Source organism: Neurospora crassa, linkage group I, assembly GCF_000182925.2.
Source record: "Neurospora crassa OR74A linkage group I, whole genome shotgun sequence".
Taxonomy (NCBI): Eukaryota; Fungi; Ascomycota; class Sordariomycetes; order Sordariales; family Sordariaceae; genus Neurospora; species Neurospora crassa.
This window is the reverse complement of record NC_026501.1, coordinates 7,912,897-7,931,321: the sequence shown is the minus strand read 5'-3', so window position 1 is coordinate 7,931,321 and position 18,425 is coordinate 7,912,897. Positions and strand designations below refer to the sequence as shown.

Here is an 18,425-nt window from a genome sequence, read left to right as displayed (position 1 = left end):
GGCAGGCCAGTCCCAACCAGAGGTACCGGGGTTGTGGAGGTTTTGTCCCTGGCAGAAGGCCTGCTGTTTGCCAAGATCCAGCCAAATCCTCGACATTCCTCCACACCTTGCCGCAACACTACGACTAAAAAGTAACCTTAACACCCACCCGCCCGGTGCGGACAACTCCAGACTCCCATTTCAGCTTTCTTCTCCCAAAGCTCAGCTTGAATCACAAGATGACGGACGTCGTAATAATCATGGGCACTTCGGAGGTCTGTAACGAAGTTTCCTTTGTTTTCTTTTCCTCATCCCCAGGTACCCATAAGTTTGACAAGGAGTATCTCAAGTCCCTGACTGGGTCGAATTCATCCTCGAACCTGCGGTAGGTTGGCTCAAGTTGGAAGAGGCATATGGAGGCACCGAGCAAGGGACATGCCGCCAACTGATAGTAGATGTTTTCCATCACAAAAACATCACAAAACCAAGCAATGTCGGTGAAGGCTTGCTCCACCCCGAAAGACCTCGCCAGCAACAGCGACCGAAGGAAAGATGGCTTTTTGGAAATTACCATCCAGTCTCTCCGCCATGTCTCGTTCTCGCCGGCCTTTCTGCTGGGGTTGATATTGTGACTCGCGACCCTGCAACGCCCAAAACGTGCTGCGGGTGCAACACCCACCAAGCGCCTCGCTGAGGTTATCCTAGAAGGAGCCCTTTCGGTAATTGCCTTTCCTTCCTTTTCTTCCAACTAACTGCCGCGGATGCTGCTCCGTTTCTAGTGCAACCTCCTGCGTCAAGGTCCATCTCCACCAAGCTATTGATTTTCCGAGCAGCCTCTAGAGCCTCCTAGAAGCCTAGTAAAGCAACACATTGCTCGGAAGAGAGACATTCCGGGGAAACATTGCCGATTGACGGGTCCCGGAACCTTCCGTCATATCTCTCGCCGGCTATTGACCCTGAGTCAATGGCAGTGACGGTGACGGTGACGGTGCCCGTCTGAAGATATTAATCCTCGCAAGGCGTTCCTTGGTAGACCAGGTGAGCGCGGGTTCGGCTATTGTTCGGGCGTGACTACCAGTACCCTGACCAACGAGCTTTCATACGGTCCTTCTAGGCTTCAGAGGTCCTCATCAATGCTTGTGCTTCTCAACTAAATGGTTCAGAGTCAGTCAGACATATGACCACATTTCCTTGTCCGGTTATTGCGCCTTTTTTTTCTCTCGTCCCTTAAAAGCATTTGAGGATCTTGAGCCTAAACAGTCAGTCGTCTGGCTAATGGGCTTACAGCGCATCGCTAAGATACCAGTCACGTAGCTGGAAGTCGTTCAAGAGTTTATTTTTGGCTATTGAGAAAACCTTATTGACTACAAACCCCTGTCGGGAAAAGAATAGCGCAAAAACCGGTTAAACCGATGAACGAGGGCGTCCATGTACATGCTCTCTTGCAGACAAAGAACAACGGAGTGTTACGACATCTTATACTAGTCAATCGCATTGCGTTGACTGCCATGTACCTATTTACATGAATGGCACTGTGGCTCAAACGGTTGTCGAAACCGCAGCGAAGCTTTCAGAGGCTTCGTTAAATGTGAACCCCCGCCGCTTGCACTTCGGACAGGACTCCTTCTCGTCTTCAAGCAGTGTACTCATGTGATGCAGAGGACCATCATCCGGGGCCCATCCTTGGATCCCTTCAGTGACCCATTCGGCCGGTATTTATCAGTCTGAAAGACCTTGCGCATGGTGCTTCCTTCCAATTCGCCCATTGATCTCGGGATCAGATCCATTCATTCTCTCGACGCGGGCGACTTCCACTTGGCAACTGAGACCCTTATCCCTAGCTTAAGATACGATCCAAATGAAGAAATTCAGGGTCGTCAAGTCCCCAGGTCCAATCTTTGCTAGATGTCAACCCCGAATCCCAACGGCCTGGCAATGTCTCACATTAAATGGAGCCAGGAGCCATGCGAGTATAACATGTTTCGTATCACCGCAACGCGTGTCAGCGCAAAAATAAAATGACTGCTTCGAATTACTTCGATACCAAGACGGGCGTTGGAATGGCTTACGCGTCAAATCCATCACTCCACCCCGTCCCCTAAACGGCAACTTGAGCTTGTGTCTCGGCATCCGGAGTTCACTTTGGATTAAAACGTTGTCTAGAAGATCAGCACGCCCCTAATGGAAATCCCCAGCCTATTCTTTGAGCAGGGCTGGTATGTACATAAGATCGGCAACCAGCATCTTCAGTTGTGCAACTGTTACAAACGCATATGGAGTACAGCGTACACGGCCGAACAAAGTTTACGAACAATATCACTGCAGTATGGCCAGCTAAACCTACCGCCTATCGGTTTCCTATATGCCGTATATGTTAACAGACCAACATCACCACCCGCTGAGGTTCATTCACTATCCGAGGCTTCGAACGTCATTCGCTGATCTGGTGGCTGCAGTGGGGAATGGCATTCCGATGATATTTAACGTCTTGCTCTGTGATGTATCATAACGTTATTCGTTCCGAGGATCGTTAACACACATCCAATCGCTTTGCCCTCTCTTACCACGAGGAACAGCAACCCGATACTATAACTACATATACCACTCGAAAATGAGTCGGAATGTCGGTCTGATTGATTCGGAATTGTAGACCAAGTTTTCCAAGGTCAGGCGAAGAGGATTTTCTACTATTCTCCTCGTTGTGGAAAATTTGCGAAGGAGCACAAAGGCATTGGTTTCGAGGTACACTACACACCCAAAACCTAGACAACCTACTGTAACAGAAAGAAGGAAATGTCTCAGGAGAAGACAATTCGCTGTGGAATTTCCAATAACACGCAAGTGTCCTGCCGTGTACACTTGTCTCTTGACGTTGTTTCTCCGACAAAAACTGCCGCCATGGAAGCAGACTCTTTGCCTTCCATTGGTCTTTCTGCAGTCGAAGAAGAGACAAGATAGCCAACGTGCATTCCTACTCACGACTCTTGATGCGAAAATCACGTTCTCGGCCCATCAACGGTTCTCATAGTCGTCACAGGGCTCTCTGATCCACATTTTTTCGCAAGCATACACTCATCGATCACAAAATGCACGGTTCGATGAACCCCCGCAACCAATTCCTCGTCACAGACCAGACTCGTTGAATCAGACCCTTCTCTTCGTTTCCCGATCTCCCTAATTGAGTGTGACTTCCCTCATCAGCACGTGCGCCAACCCATGGGGCCTCTCGCAGCCATTCACCCCGAATCCAGCATGTCAAGGGACCCTATTGTTACATGGCAAACTGGAAAAGCTAATGCCGCTACGTACACGTGTACGTTGCCTTTCCCGGCTCGGCAACGGGGCTCCCCAGCCAAACATGACGCCGTATCTACATACTGTGCAGTTCAATATACCGTACGTGATGCCGTGAGGTTACAAGAGACTGGGGAACGCTTACCGAGGGATCATCATCGCTTCGTCGTCGGTCGAGGGATACGGCAGGGGAAAAGGTCCCCTAATTCACATAGGTGGGCAGGGTCGTGGATAAAGTAGACTGTTCTCTTACCCTTTCTCTCCATCTCAAACCTGGCATAGCCACCGCTCTACCCGCTCGGCCGCTGCGATTGTCTACCTCCTCATCAAGGTGGAAGCAAAGACGACAGGAATTATTATTCTATTACACAAACTTCGCAGTACGGCTTGTGATGCCTGAAGCCGAGTTAGAGCCGAGCGAAATCAATTCGCAGAGTCCACCCGCCCGCCCACCCACCCGCAAAGACCCTCGTTCAAGATCCCGTAAATGGGCCGGATGGATCCCCACGGTTCATTACTAACAAAGGTGACCGATCGGCAATCCCAGGTCGGGGATTACCTAGGGACTAGAAACTCGGAATTCATTCCTCGGCTCTTTATGGGTGAGGGTGATGAGAGAGCCTCGATCCGCTATACCCCTCCAGCTGCTAGGATGGGTAGAAGGACCATTTGAAAGTGAAGCGAACGAAATGATGGAGTCCATTCTCATCCATCTTTGGCTCCATCTCTCTACCGCCTTTTTTTTTTAAACGTCTCTTTCTTTGTTTCGACCCCCCATCCCCTCACTTTCTCCAGGCCCCAGCAACCTCGGCGTGCAAGGTATCAACGATGAACAGCAACATGTTTTCCAGTATAGAAGGCGTGATACCTTCACTGGCCTCGCCCGTACCCAAGACCCAGTCTAATAACGGACAATCGTCCATAGCCCGTGATTGGCGTTTTTTCCCCAAGTCCCCTTGCTCATATTGAATGGCCTCGAGGTTTTCGGTGAAAGAATATTCCGCTAGTGTAGAGCCGGTCCCTTTGATACATTAATTGCGAGATCATCATGGCCTGATGTTGAATTTTTTTTTGGAGGGTCCGTTGACTGCCCCAGTCCTTCAAGTGGATGAATCGTAATCACGGCCAATTGTCCGTAGCTTGTGATTGGCTGTATCTTGCGGGTTGGGGAGGTTGAGGGGGACGTGGAGTGAATTGGAACATGGACAAGGGAAAAGGTCTTGGCTTCCCTTGGCTAGACCGGAGTCAAAGTTCCAGCTCCCCCCCCAACGAACCCGACGACGAGTGCCGGTGAGTTTGGAAAACTGTACCATAAGGGCGGTCCGGTCCGGCCCGGTCCTCAACCGACACCCCTATTCACTGTTTCGGCGACTACCACGAAATTGGACATTGGTAAGTGAAGAGAACGAGACAAGGCGAACAGTCAAAGTCAAAATCACTGGCTTATCAATCAACTACTGTGTAAAATACACTACTACACTAGAGTTAGCGCTTCTTATCATCCAACTCGGATTCGATCTCCATACTGTTCTGGCCAATCATGAGGTCTGCCTGCCACGTTGCGGCGTCGAATCGGTAGAATAGTTTGGGGATGAATTCGGCTTGGATGTCCGGTTGTGAAGGTCTCCAGGAGACCAACATGGCTGCGTACGAACTGGCTATTGGGGGGTACCGTAAACCACTCCGAGCATCTCGCTGCTCAAGCTTACAAGAGACTCTCCTATGAAAGCGGACACGGTCAAGCAAGGCAGGATGCAGCGAAAAGAGGGTCGAGTGACTTGAGTCTTCCCCTGGAGGCATTTGAGGGCGAAGCAGGGTGCCTCTGGTAGTCAGAAGATACCTGATGTGTACATGGGAGGAATCCATCGAGATTGTGAGATGAGTTAGGAGTTGGGTTATGACTTTACTCGAATGGGTAATATTTGGAGGTTGGTTGAGTAAGCGGGAAAAGTCATGGGATATCCAAATCCAAGCTATTGAGAGAGAGAGAGAGAGAGAGAGAGAGAGAGAGAGAGAGAGAGAGAGAGAGAGAGATAAGATTGAAGCCGAGGCTGATGATAATTACCCTATCTATTCTTTGGATAGATATACTCGTGTTATCAGGGATTCGATTACAATACCTCTCTATGAAGTCTAGCGGTCTATGTGCTCGCTCCAAATATGTCTGATGAAGTACAAACGAAACCGAGGCAAGAGCACGCTTCTGGAGAAACCGGAGAAGCAGTGCAACCGGGCAAGACAAATAAATATAGACAGACACCTATAGCTCCCACTTAGAAACGAGCATTCTCACCCTGATCAGCCAGTCCGCTAACCGTCAATCCTCCCTTCCCGCTCTTCCCCTTTCCACCCACAAACAAAGCCTCCGCAACAACGGTTGCCTTACCCGTCTTCGCATCATGTATCGACGCATCCAGGAAGATCTTGTAGTGGCTTTTGCCGCGCTCCTTCTCCGGCAGCTCGTCATCGCTCCTTGGTTTGACACGAATGACGTAGAACTTGGTAGCGTTCGTAGTCGACACGTAGTTCAGCTTCAAGTTCGCCGTCAGTCCAGACCGGCCACCCCACTTCTTGAACGCCGCGCGGCCGCAGCTCTCGTCGAGGAGAGTCGCCAGACAGCCGCCGTGCACGACGCCGGGCCAGCCTGTGGTGGCGGGGCCGAAGAAGATGACGCTGACGCACTCACCCGTGTCCTTGTTGTAGAAGACGCGGTGGTAGCCGCCAATGCCCTTTGAGCCGGCCATTGCGCCGGCCGAGATGTGCTGTGCCCGGTGCTCCGGGCTAAGCGTCTCGTATGCGTCCCATGACTCCCAAGCTGGGTCGGCTTGGAGTTCCTGGACAATCTTTAGGTTTTCCGCTTGCCGGTGGATGATCTTGGTCTCCATGAGGTCAAGCTTGGAGCCCGGAACCAGAGGGGGCGGGGGAGAAACGATCGCTCTGAAGCCGAGGCCGAAGCTGACGCCGAAGAGGAGGAGAGACCCATAGCCGATGATCTTCCATACACGACTGCGCTTCTTGGGTTGAGGGGCGAGCTCAGGCTGTGGATGAATGGGTTGTGGCTGAGGCGGCTCAGTTTGGCGCCATGACTTCGAAGTCGAAAGGAGCCGGAGTTGATGTGTTACTGGTGAGTAAGTTGTTGGAAGAGTCTTGCACGATCCCCTGAAACCGATCACAGAAGCGCGTGGAGTGGCTGTTGAGGGTTGCGCTAGTGCCACGGCCAAAACCCGGCGCTGCTGTTGAGGGTTGTACCGTATTCTGGCAGCCATGCTTCCCTTTCTATACAACGGTAACTGATCACCTTTCCGCTTCTGTGATGGGGAAGACGGGATGACGACGACGACGGAGGAGACGCGGAGCCGGGGCAACCACAGAGACAATCCAGGGGTACGATGTTGGCCACAGGGGTTTCAGGATGCCTGTCCCAGGGGCCAGGGTTCCGGGTCCAAAGAGTGTTCTGGACCTTTCAGTTTCAATTGCTGATTATGGCTGGATGAGGCCGACCGAGAAAAGGCGTCGGTCGTCCTGAGTAGAGTACGTAGTGTAGTAAGATTGGGCCACGATGGTGTTGCGTTGCTGTTGCCGAGCCTGGGTCGACACGGTTGAATTGCCCTGGCTGACTTGCGACGACCATCTCCGGCTCTTGTGATTGGCTAATCCCCCGGACGGATCTCCGGGGGCTGCCGTCTCGGCAAGGGTCCGTGCATTGTGCATCAAGGTCTCCGGGGAGATCCACCACTGAAAGAGTGCCTGTCTGTGCTGTGCAGTTCTGTGCCTGAGAGTTCGATGCTGTGCTCCCGATCATCACAGGGTTCTCTGCCATCTCAATCGACGACGGGACCTTAGTTTTCTTTCACCATCACCAAACTCGCCTCCAGCTTCAACCGCCCGTCAGCTACTAGTTATCACACCCCACCCCAACGCTTACTCAATGATCGGCCGGCCCAGTACCACTTTCTGGGTCTCTGCTGCATGATATTGCGCGTCACATATGCGACGTCCTTTGATTGCACAAAATATCCCTGATCGCCGCACGAGCTGTCGATAGCCGAGCACACCATAGAGATCAGATGGATTGAGCAATGAACTCATCCTGTCATCTCAAGCTCACGCACATAAGAAAGCGCTCCGGAGAAGAACCGACCGTACTTCCATTGTTCGGATGACGGGCTTTGCTTCTGTCTGTCTATCTGTCAGATGTATACCCGACATGACATCACAAGTGCACGTCTTTGCTTAGTGAGAGCAGTGTTTACTTAGCACGCGGTGTACTGTGTAGGCAGCGCAACAACCGAATGGGACTCTTCTCCAGCAAAAGAGTCAGACTTGTCGCTTAAGTTGGGCTCTCGGGCATGAAGCAATCAGAATGCCTACCTTATCGTTTTTCCTTTCTTTTTTGGCTATCCGCGATGGCCCGTTGGCGTGCTTCCCCTCCCGAGCCTACCAACTTCCCCATTTATTCCAATGCTTGGCAAGCGGACGCACTTCCGATGTTTCTCCCGGCCTCTGGATCTGAACATCATGGCAGCTCCAACAGTCTCGGATCCTGGAACTGCCGCGGTCGACGTGGCCGTTCCAAAGTCTCCGTCGACTCGATGCTCTTCTCGATTCCATTGTCCCTGGCATATATTTGATGTGGCCTAGTTCTTCCCTTTTCTCTCCCGATCCTCTTCTATCAGAGTCTCTGCTCTGGACGCATTCGACGTGTCGGTTGCCTCTCTTAGCAATCCGGGCCTTTCACAGTCAGGACAAAGCCAGATCGACGCCCCAGCGCCAACCTCTATAGGTTTCTTTCTCATGTGCAGAGGTCTTGCTTCATCTCTCATGACAAGATAGGCTTCTACGTCCACGGCTCTATATGACAATAGCGCCAACAAGCTATAGAGACTGCCCAAGATGTACGACTATGCTTTTGTGTGAGTACCAGATCTGACAGCCACCACCCTTTAGTCCTGGGAAACATCATTGCTGATGAGATACATGATAGTCACTTAAAATTCACGGTACCCGCGGCGGTACTTCTCACCGCTATCGCCTACCCCATTCTCAACAGGATACATCTCATCCAAACAGGCTTCCTCGTCGTCGTCGCCTTTACCGCCGCTCTGCCATGGGATGCCTACTTGATTAAGCACAAAGTATGGTCTTACCCACCAGAAGCCATTGTTGGGCCGCGTTTGCTTGGAATTCCCTTTGAAGAGCTGTTCTTCTTTGTGATACAGACTTACATCACGGCGCTCGTATACATCCTCTTCAACAAGCCGGTGCTGCACGCGTTGCACCTCAACAATCAACAAAACCCGCCAGCATGGATGAGGGTTGTCAAGGTTACCGGCCAGGTAGTCCTCGTAGCCTTGTCGGTATGGGGATGGAATGCCGCTCAGGTTCATCAGGAAACAAGCTATCTCGGCTTGATCCTTGTTTGGGCTTGTCCGTTCTTACTGGCTATCTGGACCCTCGCTGGGCGCTTCATTCTCAGCCTACCCTGGTACGCGACGGTGCTCCCGATGTTCCTACCCACCTTCTATCTTTGGGCGGTAGACGAGTTTGCCTTGCACAGGGGTACTTGGTCCATCGGATCGGGGACGAAGCTCGATTTTTGTCTGTTTGGCAAGTTGGACATTGAAGAAGCCACGTTCTTCCTGGTGACCAACATGCTCATCGTTGGCGGTATGGCCGCGTTCGATCAATATCTGGCCGTCATTTACGCTTTCCCAACTCTGTTCCCCAAGGTCAACCGGTATCCGACAACTCATATGCTTCTTCAAAGCCGTCTTATCAACACTTCCAGGTACGATCTTGAGCGCATTGAGGGCCTGAGAGAAGCGGTCGAGAGACTGCGCCTGAAGAGCAGGAGTTTTTACCTGGCCAATTCGCTCTTTTCTGGTCGACTCCGCATTGACCTGATCCTGCTGTAAGTACCCATTCAGCCTAAGCAAAGTTCCGGACTTGAACTAATAAATCATCTCAGGTACTCCTTCTGTCGCCTGGCTGATGATCTAGTCGACGACGCCAAATCTCGCCGTGAGGTCTTGTCCTGGACCGCGAAGCTGAACCACTTCCTTGATCTGCACTACAAGGACGCGGACGCCACCGAGGACCCCAAGAAAAAGGCGGAGCGAATCGACGCCTACATCAAGACAGCGTTCCCTCCCTGTGCCTACCAAGCCCTCCACCTCCTGCCCACTCACATTCTTCCTCCCAAGCCTCTTTACGATCTCATCAAGGGTTTCGAGATGGACTCTCAATTCACCTTCCACGGTACTTCCGACTCTACGGATCTCCAATACCCCATCGCCGACGACAAGGACCTTGAGAACTACGCTATCTATGTCGCCGGTACCGTCGGCGAGCTCTGCATCGCCCTCATCATCTACCACTGCCTGCCAGACATGTCGGACACTCAGAAGCGCGAGCTCGAGACCGCCGCGTGCCGGATGGGCATCGCGCTGCAGTACGTCAACATCGCTCGTGACATCGTCGTCGACGCACGTATCGGGCGCGTTTACTTGCCTACCACCTGGCTCAAGAAGGAAGGGTTGACGCACAAGATGGTCTTGGAGAACCCCGAGGGTCCCGAGGTCATTGAGCGGATGAGAAGACGGCTTTTGGAAAATGCGTTTGAGCTGTATGGGGGCGCGAGGCCTGAGATGCAACGGATACCGAGCGAGGCTAGGGGCCCGATGATTGGTGCCGTTGAAAATTACATGGCGATTGGAAGGGTGTTGAGGGAGAGGAAGGAGGGGACGGTGTTTGTGAGGATGGAGGGGAGGGCTACGGTCCCGAAGCGAAGGAGGTTGAGCACGCTGTTGAGGGCGTTGTATGAGCAGTAGACGGTGGTGGTGGTGGTGATGGTTGGTGGTGTTAGGCTAGTTCGATGTGGTGTGTTCCGGCATAGAAGGTTTGATGATTTTTTTGAAGACTTCCTTTTGTTGTCTGTATATATCGTCCTCTTTTATGCATAGAGAAAAGCTGATGACACGTGGGTAATTATATGAGATGTTAGAAGCCCGGAAGAAGTGTGAGTGAACAATGAGAGTTGAGATCCAGGTGGTTCAGATAAGATGAGGTGATATCAGGATGTGGTCGAGACTGAACACATTCCCGATTAGACCAAATTAAAAGTACTTGCAATGCGATGCGCTGCATAGGTATGTGCGATTTACACCCTCGTGCATGCCGGATGTGCTTCCAGATTGCAGGTGTATTTGTTCGGGTATGCTACCTAATGGACAGAGGCGTGTATTTACTTAAAGTTCACAACTTACAGGTTAGTACCTAACTTGACCATTTGTTTATCTCCGAGCCTGTAGCTTCATATCTATAATACCTGTCTTCTAAGAAGAATTTTTGATAGATAACTTTCAAGGAAGCCCAGACTTGTACACTATAAACAGTGATCTCCGTGGTTAGCTACGTTGATGCAAGGCCGAAAACACAATATGACTTTGAAACAAGTTAAACAAACTTCCCAAGACAGATCTCCTAACACATGTTGCAAAACCACGACTTTTACCGTGTTCCACAATACTCACCACAGCTGGCCACGAGGGCAGCGATCAGTGTCAGTTTGACTTACATCACTTGCATCTCGTTCGACGACCGAAAACTTGTTGACCCACAAGGCTGCCAACACTGTATTCAAAACGCTTCTGGACACTCCAGAAACTGTCACGAGTTCTGTTCCGCAAGTGCACATACGGCATCACCTAATCTCTTGGATGTCTCGTATACTTCCTTCTTTTTCCTTGGCAGATAGCTTTGTCGTCGGCTTCGGCAAGTGTAACCGTTCATCAAACCCACCTGCTTAGCTTCTGGGTGACACACACACAAAAAAGAAAGGCAGAAACAAAGATAAGAAAGGTTCAGTGGAATACACTAGACCAATGAAGATCACATGAAGTCTTCCATTCGGAGTTTGATAGTATTGTTCAACATTACTACCTACCTACTTGGCGTGGTTCCCCAATTCCGGACGCTGTCGCCGATTCGGATGCGAGGGATGACCTAATGGAAAGATGGAGGGAGGAAGAGAGGATGACGTCGGCGGCGCAGGAGAGAAAAGGTCCAGTCCATGACGGAAAGATGAGGTGGTCAATGCTCTCTGCGTAAGAGATAAGTGGGGCCCTTTACTTTCTCTTTTAGGAAGAAGGAAGGGTCGCAGTGACGTCCAGGCGACCCAGGTCGCTGCCGCAGGGGGTGCTTGAAGGCCTGCACTGCCCTGGTGTGCACTGCGGGACTGCACTGCAGGAGCGGGTTCCCGCAAACAGCATTTGATGGTCGGCATCTGCCATGAGCTCTGGGCCTTTTCTAGGCGCTGCGTCATGCATCGTCCGTTGTCCCCACCAAGCAGACGTGATGATTGTCACTCTCAAAAGTTCGACAACCACAAAGCCTTCATTCTGACCCGTTCATATGATGATCAGTGGGTAAGTAGGGTAGAGGTAGGCTCAGCTTGGCGGGAAGTCAATGAGACCGAGGGATTGGATTCTGTACGTACGTCGGTTCGGGTGCTACCCCGAATGTCTTGATCTGAGGTTGGAAGACCCTTTCCTGATCTGCCACAGTTCCATCCATCCCTTCAACATTGCCACATAAAACCCTCCAGCCGCACTGTTTTCCAGCTCTATATGATTTTGATGTCTTTGAACTTGACCCTTATTCCATCCAGAAGTAATACCCTGTGATACCCCAGAGCCGTTCTCAGTATCGTGATAAGTCGTTGGGTGGTAGAACCACCTTGATCTGTTATCATTTTCCCACTTATATACTCTCGACCCTTCGGATACCCAGCAAACATACCTATCCAACGCATTTCTTTCAGCAACAAACCTATCTAAACCGCGGGTGCTTTCATCACTTGTCTTGGGTCAGTACATAAGGTGGTACAAGTAGGTGCACTGCATCGACGACGTAAGTCGATCCGATCCGGGCCCCTCTTCCACTTTTCTTTGATCCTGCCGTCCCTCTCACCGATATCTTGACTAACACTTACGGTGCCCCGTGGTTATAACAGCATTCCCAACCTTTAAACCTAATAACAACCTACTCTTCCTGTTACAACCATTATTATCAATCTAAAAGTCTTTACAGACAACAGTTCATCAAGATGAACAAATCTCGTAAGTTGATACTACTCGCCGTCCCGCTTGCCATCTTCAACTCCATCAACAGGTAACTAACCGGTCTTCCCCTACCAAAACATAGGCCCCCTCCTCGCCCTACTCTCCCTCTTCTTCATCGCCATCTCCCTCATCCTCCTATGGTTTGTCATCCTCTCCGGCATCACGCGGACCTCGCCCCTTCGACAGACATACTTCCTTCGCGCCGACACCAGCGGTATCAGCGGCGCCCGCGACGTCTCACAATGGACATACTTCAAGGTGTGCGGCCTCAACAACCTGGACTGCGGCCCCGCCCGTCCTGCGCTGCCCCTCGGTGATGCCTGGGATAGCAACCCTGCTGGTGCGCCCGCTGGTCTTACGGGCAAGTATGGCGGACACACCACCAGCCATTACTTCTGGTACATGTGGCGTTTCGGCTGGGTCTTCTTCCTGCTTGCGCTCTTCTTCGAGACCTTGGCTTTCTTCTCGGGCTTCTTGGCTTGTTTGGGACGCGTGGGCGCTGCGGTGTCGGGAATGATTGCTTCTTTGGCGCTGGTTATGTTCAGTATCGCTGTTTCTTTGATGACGTATGTGTTTGCTCCCCAACTACCCTTTCCCACCTGTTCCCCTCCCCACCCCAATTCTTCTTCCCCGCACCCTTACTTGTGGACCCCAACAAATCGTTGGCAACAGAGATACATGGAAAAGTCATCATGTAACTAACTAACCCCCCCCTCACAGCGCCACCTTTGTTAAGATGCGCAACCATTTTCACCGCGACGGCCGCGAGGCCCACCTCGGTCGGTACGCCTTCGGCTTCGCCTGGGGCGCCTGGGCCGCTTTAGCCATCAGCACCGTCTTGTTCCTTTTGGCCATGCTCAAACGCGACAAGAACCACTATGTCAACCGCCGCGCCACTTATGCTACCGAAGGTCACGATCACGTTGTCGCAGACGGCCCCGTGACGGGCCCTAGCGAAAGAAGAAAACGTGGCGTTTTCAACTGGGGCCGCCGTAGCAACAGTGGCAAGTCCTTCGATGGACGGAGGGTCAAGGATGACTACTAAATGCAATGCGCAACTTACACAGTGAGCAAACCGCCGGTCATAACGCCATCGCCGGCGCCGCCGGTGATGAGCAGTGGTCCGGCGCCGGCACCGGCGTTGGGAACGGCGATTCTAGATCATGCAAATGCGGATCGGTATGCACCTTACCGACCGCCCCATCTTGCGAGATCAGGTCTAGCGGCTTAAAACCGATGAGGTAAACAAACAAGAAAAAAAAATGGGGATGAGAAAGGAACAGATGAAGAGGAGATGCCTGTTAGTCGGACGGACATTTGGACGTGTGATGTATGATGGCAAGATGGTTGCAGCTTGGACGAGAGACAAAACTGACGAGTCTTGTAATGATGAAATGACAATGAGAGATGATACCTTTTGGGAAGGGGGCTGGAACGTTTGTTTTTGCTTGGATTTGGTTCTTTTTCTGAAGTCAAATTTGACGAAGGAAGAAAGATGCAGAGACTGAGATACACTCTTGTAAAGGCGCGAGCCTTTTCTTGAATGGAGGTCCTTAATAGTTTTTTTTTTGTTTTTACTCTTCTTTGCTTTGGGCGTTCAATGTCCTATGCCACCTATAATTGATTAATACGTCACCCGCCTTATAATGTAATTGACCGATTCATGCGTGCTATGCGAATGAACATGGAGTAATGGTGGCTGAATAAACCGGCATTTGGATGATTTGTGAGGATCAATGTACCCGTAGGAACATGTTTACATGACCAAACAACCACGGAATGGCGTCAAAGGCGCTTCGGGCCCATGTGATATATCGGCAGAACCTGGAAAGAGCGGATCGCTTGACTTGGGAATTGAGGACGGAAGAAACTCTTGTTCGTCTGGGTTTAGAAAGAAAACAATACACAGATCGAGTGACCAGGCCTCCTGTTTACTGTTCAGACACCTAACTCAACGTCACTTCACATCATTGATTCGGCATCTCAAAGGTGGAAGAAAATTGTAATATAGAGAAATAGATACAACAACAAAAATCCCAACGGAGATTTCCGGATTCTACCGTGTACTTGAATCCCAGTAATGCTCATGCTAACCCGCCCTTCCTTCTTTCCTTCCCCTGTATTTGTACTTGTATGATTGTACACACGCTATAAATGAACAGGTGGATAGCAGAAAAAGAACACGACAAGATGAGCGCATTCAACTAGCCTACGAGAGAGACAAACAGTCAAATTGAATAGACCACAACTCATCTAAGCGGCAATGCCCGGGCTCACTTGATCCAGCGGTGCAGCGTGCAGAGCGGGCTTCTCGGCCTTATCACTGAGCAAGCCCTTGAGCTTGCGGTCCAGAACGTTGGTGACCCACTCAGCGACCTCACGATCGCCCTGGTCGTTGATCGGTCCGTTACTGTTGATGTCGAGCGAGCCGGTGGCGTCGGCGAGCTGGTCGTCCGCGGCCTTCTCTTCGGCTTCCACTTCTTCCGTGATAGTCTCGGGCCTGCCGAGGGACTTGATCCATGGGTGCATCAGCAACATCGGGTAGGTGTGGCGCTTGGCAGGGATCTTGTTGAGACAGGACTTGACAAAGTCCTGTGCTGTGCCGGAGTAGCCCTCACTTGGGAGGCCGGGAGGGTCGCCCTCAACGATGGCCTGGATTGTTCATTCTGTTAGCTTGTGTGTACGCTTCAGGGATGAGGATAGGGAAGCAGAAAGAAGACCTACACTGAGTTGACTGAAGATTGTGCTAGAAACCTCAGGCGGGTATGGGTATCGACCCATGGCACACTCGATAATGGTGAGACCCAAACTCCAAATATCGCTTTGTACGCTGTAGGTCCCGGCAGCCGCGCCGCCCGCAGCTGACATGCCACCACCGCTGATGCGTTCTGGTGCCATGTAACTCTGGCAGCCAATGTTGGTCTTTGCTATACTGGCAACGAGATTTCCCGAAACGCCAAAATCGCAGATCTTGACTTGTCCATTCGTGTTGACCAGAATATTGGTGGGCTTGACATCGCGATGGATGATGTTGTGATCTTCTTTTAGACACTTGAGGCCCATGATCGTTGCATATGTAATCTTGCGCAAGACATTTTCGGGGATACCTCCGGCATATAGCTTGTCTATACTGCCGCCATCCATGTACTCGATGCACATATATACCGCGCCTTCTTGGTAAAAGGCGCCGTAGAAATCAATGATGTAGGGCGAAGCGCACTCGTGGAGAATTACGAGTTCCTTGAGAATAGTGGAAAACTTGGATTCATCCAGCTCGAGTCTGATCTCTTTCATCGCCATGACCTTGCCTGAAATGCCACGCGCAGCGGCAGTGACAGGACTTAGTGGCGAGATATCGGAAACGTCAGCATCTGATGCCGACGCTTGTCGAGATAAAGACTGCTTGGTGTTCAAGCCTTGCCCAAAACGTGGAAGCTTGGGCTTACTATGTCGAACTTTGTAGACGGTACCATAGTTGCCCTTGCCTAGCTCGTCCATCACTTCGACCTCGTCTAGCGAGATTCTGAAGGTCTGTCCGTTGGCGAAGTTGACGCCTGTCCGTGTGATGGTTGCTGCGTCTGCGAAAGTTATCCACCCCTTTTCTGCGTCGATATAGTTCTTGAAATCGCTCAGCTTGGATCCGCGCCCTTCTCCATTAATGGCTGGCGCTTTGGCGTCTTCGGCGCCCATGTCTGACAGTTTCGGCGTGGCAGTCACCGGCGACCCAGGCCCTCCTGGTAGCCCTCCGAGCTTCATCGCTCGTCGTTCGCTCAGACTGGGGGCCTTTTTAGCTCCCAGACCGGCTATGGCAGGTGCGGATTTGGGGAAGCCTTGGGGCGGTGGTCGTGCTATACCTGGAGGTAACCGAAGGCCGCCGGGCAGGCCGCCGGGTGCCGGACCGCCGTGATTCATGTTCAAATTCATGCTGTGTCCCATGCCCCCCATACTTCCCATCCCGCCCATGCCCGATCCCATAGGGCCCATACCCAGTCCACTGTTCTGCGGCGACATGCTGGGTCGGGGAGCCATGCCCATCCGCTGTTGATGCAGAGCTCGTGCCTTTGCCATGAGGTCCGTTGGAAGATTTGCTGCGGATGCCGCAGGTCTTCGTGCGGCATTCAATGTCCCAGGAACACTCGAACTAGGGCTCATTGAATTCGTGTGTTGCGGGTCGGAGATGGTCCGTAATGATGGCACTCTGCGAGGCAGGTCGCCTTCTGGTGTGAAACCAGGCATCGCATCTGAACCTGAGCTTGGCGGGTCCATGGGCGTGCTTGCCTCAGACGACTCGTCGACTGAGCCTGGCGAAGCCGGGTTGCTCTCATCGTCATATTCATTTGGGCTAGCTGGGCCGTGATCGGGATCGTGGTCCGACATGATGCTGGCAAGTAGTTTATCTTCAGCGCTGTGCGATACTAGTTTTTTTTCTTTCTTTTTTTGCTGCTGGCGAGTGCCAAAGTGTTGGTCGACGGAAGGTCTTTAGCAATATGCGGCGCAAACTGCTATTGATGTTGAAGCGGCTCTGAAAAGAGGGGCGGCAAAGGTATGGAGTATGTCGAGGCAGCGTGGGAGAAGCGATTTTCTGGTCGAGAGGCAACTCGAACAAGAGGTTGGGTCGGTATAGTCGTCGTCGTCGTCGAAGGGGAGGAGTTTTCGTACAGGTTATGTAGGAAGGGGGAGAGGGCGTCAGAGAAGAGATAATCGAAAGCGCAACATCCAAAGATTTGGCTCTGGTCTCGCAAAGAGCTGCAAGGTGACGATGTTCGCAACCGATGACAAAGCACCACGCTACGATGGCTGGCCTGCTATGGATTGACGGGTGAGCGGGCAGGCCCAACAGAAAGTGAGCTAGTAATGGGGGTGCAAGCTAGGGTAGGTGGTAGATAGAGAGCTCTGAACACGGCTAAGAGGGACAGCGGCTGAGACTCGCAGGTTCGTGAACATGGGGTGTGATGGTGGAAGCAAGCCGTGGCTCTCGCGCGCGCGCTCTCTCTCTCTCTCTCTTTGTGAATAGAGAGAGGTAAGAATATGAACGAGGAGGAAGCGGAAGAAAAGAAAGATAACGTACTAGTCGACGTAGGTAGTGCCCGGCGGAGTGAAAGGTCGATATCGACTATGGACCCGGTCCAAGATCCAGTCCAACTAAAGTAGGGAGGTACCTCAGTAGGGGACACAAAATGATGGAGGTGAGGTGGTATCGACGTTGGCTGGCGGGCGGGTTTTGGATGTAGGACTTCACCAACTTCTTGGTTGAGGTCACTCGAGGTTCCTAGGCTGGAAGGTCAGGTACTGCTGCCGGCGGGCATCTCATCACTTCAGCGGGCGGGCAGTGGGCACCTCCAAAGCACTGCCTGGGCAAACGCCGAGCAGCACGGAGCAGGGGCTTTTGCTCCGCATTTCGCAAAAAAACGCCCCTCTAGGTGGTCCATGCCTTCCACTTCCCATCAAATCCCCATTTCCATTCCCGGTCTCCCGTCCCAAGCTCGCAGGGGAGGAAGAGGGAATGCGATATGCCGAGAATACCTCTAGTGCCCCAATCATCTGAGCTAACGCTCCAAGGAAAACGTCCCAGAATTCGCTTCGCCCACCGAGCATCGTCTGTCCGGCTTTTTTCTGCCAACCATTGAACTCATGAGGAGGCTTGTATTGGTCCGCCAATATACGGAGCTTGCTCCAGCTGGTCCGCGGAGTTGCGGGCACCTGACCAGGTCTTCACTATACTGCGCAGTTAGCCACGACAGTGTCATCCTATCCCATTACCGGACACAGACAGTCGACAACGAGGTCGGTCGACAGGAAAAAAAAAAAAAAAAAAAAAAAAAAAAAAAAAAAAAAACGAAAGACTGGGCACACCATGGGCTGCAGGGGATTTGCCAAGGTTTTACGACTCGCTGCACAGTGTATCGCAGGTCACGGTACTCCTTGGGTGAATAATTTCCTTTTCGGCATATAAAAAGGAACGATTAGGGCCACAGGAAGGACGAAGCAACAGCAGCAATATCACAGAGTGCCGCTTTGGCTCCAAGTGGA

At 51.8% G+C, this 18,425-nt stretch overlaps 4 protein-coding genes across 7 annotated transcripts; 2 read left to right on the top strand and 2 right to left on the bottom strand.

Annotated features, from left to right (window-relative positions):
- Positions 1-5,299: 5,299 nt before the first annotated feature.
- On the bottom strand, positions 5,300-7,055 carry NCU00584 (hypothetical protein). Its single transcript, XM_960631.3, has one exon. The coding sequence runs from the start codon at positions 6,537-6,539 to the stop codon at positions 5,547-5,549; it is 993 nt and encodes a 330-aa protein (XP_965724.1). The 5' UTR covers positions 6,540-7,055; the 3' UTR covers positions 5,300-5,546.
- An 11-nt stretch (positions 7,056-7,066) lies between these two features.
- Positions 7,067-10,406, top strand: al-2 (albino-2). Its single transcript, XM_960632.3, has 3 exons — positions 7,067-8,186; positions 8,258-9,184; positions 9,242-10,406. Exons 1-3 carry the CDS (start codon positions 8,167-8,169, stop codon positions 10,101-10,103), a joined length of 1,809 nt encoding a protein of 602 aa, XP_965725.3. The 5' UTR covers positions 7,067-8,166; the 3' UTR covers positions 10,104-10,406.
- Positions 10,407-11,649: 1,243 nt separating this feature from the next.
- ncw-6 (non-anchored cell wall protein-6) lies at positions 11,650-14,036 on the top strand. Of its 3 annotated transcripts, XM_011394485.1 has the most exons (5): positions 11,650-11,762; positions 11,838-12,139; positions 12,287-12,392; positions 12,478-12,961; positions 13,116-14,036. In XM_011394485.1, exons 3-5 carry the CDS (start codon positions 12,380-12,382, stop codon positions 13,438-13,440), a joined length of 822 nt encoding a protein of 273 aa, XP_011392787.1. In that variant the 5' UTR covers positions 11,650-11,762; positions 11,838-12,139; positions 12,287-12,379; the 3' UTR covers positions 13,441-14,036. The 3 variants fall into 3 exon arrangements, with proteins under 3 accessions (XP_011392787.1, XP_011392788.1, XP_011392786.1); XM_011394486.1 differs by lacking the exon at positions 11,650-11,762 and having other exon boundaries at positions 12,055-12,161; positions 13,116-14,034; XM_011394484.1 differs by lacking the exon at positions 11,650-11,762 and having other exon boundaries at positions 12,055-12,183; positions 13,116-14,034.
- A 242-nt stretch (positions 14,037-14,278) lies between these two features.
- os-5 (osmotic sensitive-5) lies at positions 14,279-17,668 on the bottom strand. 2 transcript variants are annotated; one of them, XM_011394488.1, is made up of 3 exons: positions 17,464-17,668; positions 15,120-17,200; positions 14,279-15,047 (listed from the first exon to the last, which is right to left on the bottom strand). In XM_011394488.1, exons 2-3 carry the CDS (start codon positions 16,770-16,772, stop codon positions 14,649-14,651), a joined length of 2,052 nt encoding a protein of 683 aa, XP_011392790.1. In that variant the 5' UTR covers positions 16,773-17,200; positions 17,464-17,668; the 3' UTR covers positions 14,279-14,648. The 2 variants fall into 2 exon arrangements, with proteins under 2 accessions (XP_011392790.1, XP_011392789.1); XM_011394487.1 differs by having other exon boundaries at positions 14,379-15,047; positions 15,120-17,197; positions 17,464-17,608.
- Between the last annotated feature and the right edge of the window lie 757 nt (positions 17,669-18,425).

Coding starts and splice junctions, on each gene's coding strand:
- NCU00584 (XM_960631.3), bottom strand. CDS start 6,539: ATGGCTGCCAGAATACGGTACAACCCTCAACAGCAGCGCCGGGTTTTG.
- al-2 (XM_960632.3), top strand. CDS start 8,167: ATGTACGACTATGCTTTTGT. Junction 8,187..8,257: donor ATGTACGACTATGCTTTTGT/GTGAGTACCAGA, acceptor GATACATGATAG/TCACTTAAAATTCACGGTAC. Junction 9,185..9,241: donor CGCATTGACCTGATCCTGCT/GTAAGTACCCAT, acceptor AAATCATCTCAG/GTACTCCTTCTGTCGCCTGG.
- ncw-6 (XM_011394485.1), top strand. Junction 12,962..13,115: donor ATCGCTGTTTCTTTGATGAC/GTATGTGTTTGC, acceptor CCCCCCTCACAG/CGCCACCTTTGTTAAGATGC.
- os-5 (XM_011394488.1), bottom strand. CDS start 16,772: ATGTCGGACCACGATCCCGATCACGGCCCAGCTAGCCCAAATGAATAT. Junction 15,048..15,119: donor CAATCTTCAGTCAACTCAGT/GTAGGTCTTCTT, acceptor TGAACAATCCAG/GCCATCGTTGAGGGCGACCC.